The sequence below is a fragment of the Aplysia californica genome, unplaced genomic scaffold (assembly GCF_000002075.1).
Source record: "Aplysia californica isolate F4 #8 unplaced genomic scaffold, AplCal3.0 scaffold00390, whole genome shotgun sequence".
Lineage (NCBI taxonomy): Eukaryota > Metazoa > Mollusca > Gastropoda > Aplysiida > Aplysiidae > Aplysia > Aplysia californica.
Genome location: NW_004797660.1, coordinates 639,091 through 649,403, shown reverse-complemented (window position 1 = coordinate 649,403; position 10,313 = coordinate 639,091). Strand labels below are relative to the sequence as shown.

General features: G+C 38.9%; 1 protein-coding gene across 1 annotated transcript in view; it reads left to right on the top strand.

Moving 5' to 3' along the window:
* Window positions 1–10,313, top strand: part of LOC101859584 — a 19,906-nt gene that overhangs the window by 8,472 nt on the left and 1,121 nt on the right. Inside the window, exons 2-3 of the mRNA XM_013085614.1 lie at window positions 8,446–8,539; window positions 9,583–9,758. Coding sequence (XP_012941068.1) covers window positions 8,446–8,539; window positions 9,583–9,758 — 270 coding nt within the window. The remainder of the gene's footprint in view (window positions 1–8,445; window positions 8,540–9,582; window positions 9,759–10,313) is intronic.

The following is a 10,313-nucleotide window of genomic DNA, read 5'->3' as shown; positions in this document are numbered from 1 at the left end:
ATATATATATGCGTCATTTTAAAAAAATGTCACGTTTTAGATTCTAATTTTTTCGAAAAATGATTTTTTATGAAAAGTTTCGAAATAATATTGATGAAATGAGTCAACCATCTACAGACATAAATGTGAAATTTCTGAGCTTAATTCCGTCAAGTTAGAGCGTAACCTCAACTTTTGCGTTAAGCTTCCTAGGAAAAAGTTCTCTCCTGTTACCAACAGAAATCATAGAGCTGTTTTACTGGAATAGACTTTGGGGGTTAATGCAATATATGTTGGTGAAACTAGGTCTATTCTCCGCCAAATAATTAAAAAAACACTTTCGGATAAAAGTGCCAAATTTTTAAAAAATCCGTGACATTTTTAGAGTTTCAGTTTGTGATTCTCACTCTAAGATCAAACACGTTGTGATCATATGAATTTCTATGACTTTTAGCAGTAAGGTGAACTTAATCCCACACTTACTTTATAATAACAAAGTTCAAGATTTTTTTAATGAACGTAAAGAGGGCCGGTAACAGGAGGGAAACGCGGGTAACAGGAGAGAAAGTGGGTAACAGGAGGGAACATAAAAGACTGTTATCAGGCTTTAACAACAAAACGTCATCAAGAATGAAACACTTATATTAGTGATATCATCTAAAGGAATAACCGAAGAATAGATGGGAATGTTAAAGGCGTATAAGATATTCTGTCGAGACGGTATTTACTGGGTGTAGTTACCGGTGTAAAAAACCCCGAAGGCATCAAACAAAAAGTGCGCGTCGAAACGAAATATATCGAGAGGATGTGTTGGACGCGTAATGAGAACGGGGCCACAACTGCCAGCCTCAACTATCTACAAGATGCGATTCGATGGCTTGGGAGCAAAAGCAAGGCTAATAAAAAGATGGATCGATATAGAGTCCAAGACATCCTTCAAAGGCACACTATGCCGATCCGAAAAGCAACACACCTGGCCCATGTCCAAGAACTTAATCTCTTCCTCGACACCACGCAGTATAAGAGATCATATAAAATAACAGTAAAGTGTAGTGTAGAGAGCAGATTTTGCTAAGCCCCAACGTGTGTCCTTTGTATCCTCTTCCATTTTACTCAAACAATTTTGAGCGACGTAAGCATGTACTCTTGCTTCATTGGCTTGAAGATTGCTCCATGTCTTTCCTTAAACTGATGGTCAATATTAGAATCGTATAACTTGTACTGTCGAAACGTTTTCTGGAATAATAAAGCCCACAATGGCATCAGCCTCCCAGTTTCTGTTCTCTTCTTAGTGATTGTTATTTTCTTATGTTCACCGTTCGGGATTTCTGTTTTCTTTCATTACTAGCCATTTCTGCCACGTTGCAATGAGTCTCATGTCTTCAGAGTATGCTAGGATTGGATCCTTTTACTCTGCTTAATTCTTCTTCTTGCATCATTAGATGTTGGGGGAGGGGGGGGGGGGTACAATTTTCAATCAAGGGCAGTGTAGGTGGCTTCTGTTGTTGAAATGTTGTTCTTTTGGAGGACCTCTATCCTCTATAACGCTATCCAGCCAAGTTTTATCCTCTATAACGCTATCCAGCCAAGTTTTTCGTGGTCTGCACCCGCCCTTGTATCCGGACATATTACAGTTGTAAGCTTGTGAAGCTGGGTGATTTGGTGTCACTCTCATCAGAGGACCGAACCACTTCATTCTGTGATATTCTTGTTCCATAACCGGTTTATTCCCTGTCAAATTTCGTTTATCAGTCTTTCGTCTTCCTATTTTATATTGTAAGTCAGTGTTGGAAGGAATATGCTGTGAATAAGTCGTTGTCTTTTCACTTCCATTGGTAGGTGTTTATGAGTAGTGCTGACTATTTATAGGTTTCTGCATTTGCTTTTGGGTCCTGATTTCAATTTTCCTATATCCACTCTTCCGTCATGTGTAAGCATGCTCCCAAGCTATTTAAATTCCTCAACTTGTTAAAGTTGTGTCTCGTCGATGGTGATGTTTAGTAGTGCATGCATGTTTTGGCCAAACTTGAGCAGGAATAACCTTCAGATGAACACGATGCATAAACAATGCATCAGCTATCAACTCTGAGTTATCACAAATCTTGCACGCACAAGTGTTTTGATCTGATTATTTAATAGCTTTCGCTGCCAAAAGCTTGTTAAACAAATATTTGAACTGCTCTGATACTGTCTGTACAGATGTTCTACAATGTCATTCAACAAAGGTTTTTGGGTTTAAAAAAATCTCTTTCAAGGTAACAATATTTTTAAACCGTTCAAAATTCTCGAGTTGTCAGGCCAAAGGAAAAAAAAACCCCTAAATGTGCACTTTATCCATCTGCTGAGCTGAAAGCACTTTTTTCTTCAGTTTCCTTTTGTTCTTTATGTTGAGAGTTCTACAAAATTAAAAATTGCTCTGGAGTTTGTATGTTCTGGATATATTTCTCCAGAAGCCAACATTCAAATACTTTTGTTTTCCTTTATCAATTTTTCAATTCATCCAGGAGAGCAAAAGGAAATTTCAGTATTCTTTTCACTGCCTTCTTGCTCTCAGATAAGGTTTCCATTTTCAACTCTAATTTTCTTTTTCTCTGCTCTGTTTTCATTGCAAACGTACATTTTAGTATAGAAAAAAATAACACACTTGAGGATGGGGCATCTGCTGTTTTGTCATCGGCACAGTTTGATTATTTTTTCAGATTTGTGTCTTTCTTCGTTTTTCTCCATTCCACACTTGCTGCCCTATGGTCTCTTGAAATCATACTAAAGACAGGTTTCCTTTCCCTTTGTTATTTGTCTTTGATGCAGTTCTGCTTTTCATATTGCATGTCGTAGCTTAGTCTCTGGTGTAAAAAAGCAAATATTAATTTTTTGAAGTCCTGTTTGAGAAATCAACTATATATAGGGCCTGCAGTTCATACAATCAATCTAGATCCAGCATAAGTGGCATTGAGATGAATTCAACTAAGCTAAGCTGATTTCATGTGTGACAAATTTTCTGCGAAGTAGATTCTTATTTCTTACTTCAGCCAACATCTACGTCTCTGCGGCAACGCGAAATGCACTTCTAAATCTGCAACTAAATACAAGATCTAGAACTAGACCTACATTTTAAGAACTCTTTGGTTAAAATAGTTAAATGGTACCGGTTTAACGCCCTTATAAGATTATTTTAGAGGAGGGACCTCCGAGTTTAGCAGTTAACGTCCTTTCCGAAAGGACGGAGCCAAATGGGAAATTCGTACAACGTTGTACCGAGCTGAGGCTCGAACCCCTAAACCCGCAATATCACTATTACTTAGAACTCTTCGATACCATTTATCAGAATAGAAGGTTCTAGACTTTGGAGGAACAAAAGTAGGTTGCATTATTATTGTCATCGATGTAGGAAACATGGAAGGTTTTGTCTTTCATTTTACTCTGTTGTTCCCTCGCTATTGCTCTCAATTCCATCCTGTTACCTAAATTATAGAATCACAATACAGGAGTTTGTTGAAAACGTACAGACACATTCTGTTTTGTTTGTGCATAAATGACCCATTTTCAACCCGAACTTTGGTCAGTTTAGCTGTCCCCGTGGTTTTATGCAAAATTGGATAATTTTTGCATAATTTCTGAATATTTTCCTTTATCATTCTTTGTTAAAATTAACAGAATCGCATAATTTCACATTTTAGGGCTCATTTTGCATACTTTCATAACATTTCTTGTCTAAAACGACGGGGACAGGTTTAGCTACCCCTCCTACTTGCTATCTTGTATTCTCTCATGTTACTCTCAATTCCGACCTGTTACTCAAAGATAAAAATTACAACTCAGGTGTTCTGTTGAAAAACACAAACATGCCTTTAGTTTTAACCTCTTTCACTTACTCTATTAAGCATGGACTACCTCCCATTCTAACCCAAACTGTGGTCAGTTAAGATATTGAACACCTTCCTTTCTCTCCTGTTACTTTTTTTATTCTCTCCTGTTACCAAAACCCGGGTAACAGGGGGGAAAGTAACAGGAGGGAATTCTGTACATCAATACCCTGATGACCACTCACTGGGTAGAGCTCATGTTATGGATTGTCTTACCATTAAATGTAACCTTGGCAGACTTCCTAACCAAAAGAGAATGTATCGGATTTCTGTATAATAATTCGTTATAGACCCCGGTAACAGGAGGGACATTTATGCTCAAATACTCACCATGTTGGGTTGAACTTGACTCTGTATCTTTCAATCGCGCATTGCATAAGCTCATCCGTCTCATGTTATATAAAGGAATATGAAGGGAGTCTTCACTCGCAAAATCTCAAAGAAATACATATATATCTAGGGACCATTCATCTGTGTGAAATGCTGGGTAACAGGAGAGAACTTTGAAATGGGTTAAGAAAAATATGGAGATGAAGAGTTAATAAACAAATATAAGACAAGGACGGGCACCAAAATTTGTTTTGCTTCGGCACTGCTATCCAATATTCTGTATAACTGTGAAATATTTAATCCCTGGTGCCATGATTTTTATCCTTAAGCATGTTTTAAAAAACATATACGTGTTGCGGAACTTGCCATTTTTGCCTACAGAGCAAGATTTACAACAGAGCTGTAAAATTTCTATGACTTTGGCAGTTTTGAAAACTTAATTTTAAGGTCAAAGAACATTTTACCTTGTTCATGAACATAGTCAAAGGCAATTCTAAGCAATATTTCATATTGGTATCCAAGGAATTAGGCCTGGAATCAAAAATTCAAAAAATGCGACATAAAAAAAAAAAAAAGACTCATTATATAAAAATATTTTATTGTTTGTTTTAATACGGTTTTACGGCGCTCGCAACTACAGACTATGTGCTGTTGAGGCTAGAGAGGTGTGGAGAGTTAGCCTGATTCCACGTTTGGACTTTTGTGTTGACATCCACCCCTTGGCGCTCACATGACTTATGCAGTTGGGAGGTCCGTAAAGCCTTACTAAAGCTAAGTATAATTTAGTGATCAGATATGTTACCGTCAAGTGTGGCTTGGCTGCACTCAACCAAACTCAAGGCCAGCAGTGGTTTCCTGATAAAACCGGTAAACCCACAAAATTGAGGGTTGGTCGGTTTTATCCAGGAAAATTTGAGCGACGTAACCGTCTAACCCACACAGTTTCATTAAAAGCTATTTTTAAAGGAAAAAAAGGTCTACAGATTTTCGGTAAAGAGTTTTTATAGGTGTTTAAAGCATTGATTTATTGTTAGATGCCTTTGTTTTGAAATAAAACAGTTTTTTCCTTCTCCTGTAAAATTTACCTCGCTGGGGTTAGTCGGTTTTATCACAAAGCCGACGATTTGTAATACTGCGGCGTCCGAAAGAAACTTGAAAATGCAATCACCTAATCATCGTTTTAAAGCCTGCCCACTCATACAGCACACCAATTTAAAGCTAACTAAATTCTGCTTCATCTGACACATTTAAAGAATCGCCCGAGAAATGGTCTCTCGAAGTTTCCCAAAAAGAAATCAGACTTGGCAAAATTGTATAAAATCGAAGAAACGAAAAAGTGTCTTGGCGCCTGCATTGAGGTGCACCAATATTGTTAGAATGAACACATAATGCTTATCAAATGAATGGAGAATTTTGTCTTTGCAATAAACAATAGTTTACTAGTTTCAAAAAGATCAGAAAAGAGGTCAGTCTCAAATACCACGCCAAACATGGAATTAACATTAAATGTGCTCGTCTTCTTCTTCTTCTCGATCGCATCACACTTGGAAGTCTAGTATCTGTCATATATTGGGCCGTCCTGCTCAGTTCATCTATCGGCCCGTATAACCTCTCTTGTAGTGTCAGTGGGGTTGGCCACGTTTCTTATCCCAGGGCCCTGTGTGTCTTGCAGTGCTGAAGAATGTGTTCAACAGTTTGGTCCCCCTCTCCACACTGGCATTTTAGTGATTGTGATGTTGTCTCAGTCTTGTGTGTTGGGTTCTTAGTCGGAAGATAATCACCTGTTCTTGGCGGGGTAGCTATCTGGTGTCTGTGGTGCTTTAGATAGGGTATTTATAATAGTTTTTATTTCTGTGTAGTTAACGCTGTTGTCTGGTTGCTCTTTCTGTGCTACTAGTTTGGCCATCCTGTCTGCCTGCTCATTTCATAAGACTCCACAGTGTGATGGAATCCACTGCAGCATGATCCTCAGACTTAGGATGTCATCAATTACTTCTCTTTGACATAGTAGTTTGCCGGCAGTGATTGCCTGCAGTACTGACATGGCGTCAGTTAGGAATACTACTTGGCTTTGGGGGCCTACCACATTCTTGATGATGTTTGCTGCATGTATTAGAGCCCCCTTCTCTGCCCTGTACTTTGTAGAATGTCACCCTGTTGGGACTGCCTCTTTTTGTCGTCGTCCATTTGGGAACTGTACGTACACTCCGGCTCCTCCTCTTTTCACAGCATCAGTGGCAGATCTGTCCGTATAGACCCTTATCCATGCTTCTCGGGGGTATCTTTTTTCAAGCATGGACCGGGTGAGGGATGTCTTGCTCAGATCGCTGTAGTCATCTTTTATGGTGAACATAGGAATGGACGTGTGTATAATTATGCCTGTGTTTTTCTTTTCCAATGATAATGCCTCTGGGGTGTGGTTCAGCATGTTCACTGTGGCTGGTAAATGGTCCTGTATGGATCTTTGGATTTTTCTGCTTTCTTTGATGAAGTTAGATCTTTTAAGTCTTGTGGTGTTTGATCTGGCTGTTCTTGTGTGCATTATATGATCCTCCATAGCTGTGGGCCTTGGTGTACTGTATGAGGGCCTTGCATTCCCATCTCCTCTGCAGGACCACTATAGATGTTGTTTGTTCTATCTTTTCTATAGGCGAAAGTGATCGTTATTATTTTGTTTAGGATTCATTGGTTTTGTATAGAGCACATCCCAGTTGTCACAGAGAGTTGCAAACAAAAAATCTGAATTGGAAGCAAAGTTGATTTTCTTCAGAGGTTGTTTCATGAGGATTTACCTACCTGTAGGATTCATATGCATGGAGTTTTGACCACTCCAACGTTGGAATTATTCGGTATTCCAAGAATTATCTAGTGGCATAGGACCTGTGGGAAAGTGGGTTATCATGCATGGAGATGTTTTTTAACGATACCATGACGCAAATATGGGTAAGACATGACGTTCTAGCATGCGTGTTGAAGTCTGCTAAACCAAGACATCCGATGATTCTCACGAGGGTGGTTTTGTTCATTCCACCCTAGACTACCCCAAACCATGGCAGTTTCATGGCTCTCATTCTCACTGACAGATGATTATGTATATAATGCGATATGTTATATTCATAAAGTATACACACGCACTCATGCGCGCACACACACACACACACACACACACACACACACACACACACACACACACACACACACACACATATATATATATATATATATATATATATATATATATACATATATATATATATGTAATCATGCTATGTATATAATATTCATTTATTTATACGTATATAATTATATGAAATATATGATATATTATGATGATATGATTATATAATATATATATTATATATATATATATATATATATATATGTGTGTGTGTGTATAATTTATGCATACATCGTCAGCCAGCTCTTAATTTAATCATCACGAAAGTTTGTTGTTGTTTTTTTTTTTTTTTAGCAATTTCTTAACCTGTAGTTATTGGTTGCATGTGTTCAAGAATCAATTTCTCGAAATTGTAATTCTAAATTTTAAAAGAAAGCAAGAAAAAAGTAGACAACTACTGTCTTCACACCATTTTAAGAATTTTTTCAATCTACCTGTCTAGTCAACAGAACGGAAAAAGCTCAGCTTTTCCGGATTCTGCTAGCTTTGAAGGCATCACACTAGAATTAGGTACGAGTGGCCCTGTCAAAAAAATGTTTTACCGTGCATGCAACGACATAAAGTTATGTGAGTGTACATTTTCAGTTTGTGTTGGATTTATTTTGAATTTTGCCCGGGTGGTGGCCGAAGCCTACTCTCATCGAGTTTGAATCACCAAGGGATCTTTAACGTGCGCAAACACTCCCGAGTTTTTTTCCCTTAACCGAGAAGGCAAGGTGTTAGATCTTACATACCCGAAGATCAGGGGTGGAGCTGAAAGACAGCAGTAAGAAGGAGCCAATGAATAGTAGTAGATAAAAAGACTACAGAAAGAGTCAAGAGTCCAGAGGAGGGGGACAAATGGGCTGGGGGGGGGGCAGGAGGTGGAGACAAAAGCAGACGACAGAACATGGCCCTGGTTTGAATCCTATGTGGGACATTTATTGACATTGTGGTGTTTGAGGACCTGTCATTTCTTACCACCTACTTGTCCCTTTCATATTGGAGATAGATGTTTCTGTCGGAGGCCCGCCTTCCAACTAACTTTACCGTATTGGGTTTGATCTTAAAACAGTAGTAGGCAATATCATAGATTCTTGTGTTTCATTGTTTCAGAATGACCTGAACCAGACGTTCCCTGACTTTATCGGGCAAATGTCCAATATGGAAGAGGAGCTGACAAATAGCCAGTGTCTGCTACTTGTTGCGGGTAAGGGGACATGTAGAGTGCTGAGTGGGAGGGGACGGGGGAGGTTGAGAGGCATATTATTCAACAAACTACTGTGAGTCACATGAATTGGAAGGTCAGGTGTCAAAACAACGGTTGGTAGGGGTAAGAAGACGAATGTCTTGGGTTCTGTTCGAAGACAGTTTTACTACTTTGCATTATATTATCATTTCCTTTGTAGAGTCAATTATCTGAATCCAATGAACACGGACAATACCTCGACTTAGTCAGTCTATGCGTCGACGATTTGAAGATGTGAACTACGCAAGATGCCATCACACTCGTTTCTGAAGCTGTTGCTTTTCGTTTAGACAACTGAAAAATGTAGGTTCAAATTGGGAGATAAAAAAAACCCATTCTTCTCTTGGCACTCAACGTGCTTCCCTTGTTGTAAAATGAAGGCAATGGCTTGTCTCACATTTTCAGACATACTTAATATGTATTTATAAAGATATTGCCTTATTGTATACATAGAGGATGTCTGTGCTCTTGCCAATGTGGTTGAGATGAGTGACACGCTAAGCAAAAGAGAAAAACGAGATGGGTCAACCTAGGGTCTTCAAATGATCTTTTGGTTTTAAGATTATTCGTGATTGTCTTACTTCACTCTGCACTTTTTAAAATATATAATTACTTGCATTGAAGATGTGATATTCACTTGGGCTGATCTGTGGATTGATTTGGATGCAAGCCTCCATAACATCTTAAGTATCCCGATCGGGAAAAGTTCTACAGTGAGTGCACTGGAAAAGTGTAAACGGCTTAATTATCGTCAAAAGGGAGTGGGCTGGCTGCTGATCTCATGAAGTCTAAAAGTCTACAGAAGTGGGTGGTAAAACTGATACTTTTTTGCTTTTTATGGTTTATGTTTGTTTGACTTTCTTATAGCACTTAATACCCTGCCACTCTCATGTGTCCCTATTACAAGTCATAGTGAAGTTTAATCAATTTCTGATTTTTTAATGTGTTATGTCTTATGTTGTTGGAGACAATATTATGAAGTGAGGGCCACACGAACTCCCCAGGTGAGTTGGGCGCTGGGAAGAGCAGCGTTGTGAACCTTCTCCTAGGGCACACAATCATGCCTACCAGTGAACTCAGATGTACTGCCGCTATCGTGGAGATCTCTTACGGCGCCTCGCCAAAGGCGATCATCACCTGGAAAGACGACAGCTCCGGACGCTCCATTACCCCTATCGTGGTAAGAAAATGCCGACCGGGAACTACTTAAAAAATGAATATTTGGCGCTTCTCATAATAAATAACCGTAGATGTTCACGGAATAATACACGCAGAAGACAATTTTAAAATGAATAGGCGTCTGTAATATTTTTCTCCTTTTTTTCAATGCCAAAACAATCTACATATATGTAATAAGTAAAAAAAAACCTCATTAACGTGACACGTGGCGGGGAAAAGCAGGCCTCATATGGAGAAAGATAGATGAGAAAGAAGAGCAGGGTTAACAATGATCAAGCAGTGTTTTTGCTGTGTTCTAGAAAGGCTTTTAGCCTTGCAGTAAACGAAACAACACGACCCCAAATCACACAAAGGAGATGTACTATTGAAAACGCTTGGATCATTCGGTTGGGATGTATACCTCACAGCCAGGAATGACCCACACAGGGAGGGAACAAGTAAGAGCTCTATAGTCCTGTCCTTTTCCGCCCATTTTTGAGGGTAAGAAAAGTGATTTTCTTGTACATGTAGACATTGTAATATATAACAAAGAACGCCAGAGGAAAGGGGGGGGGGG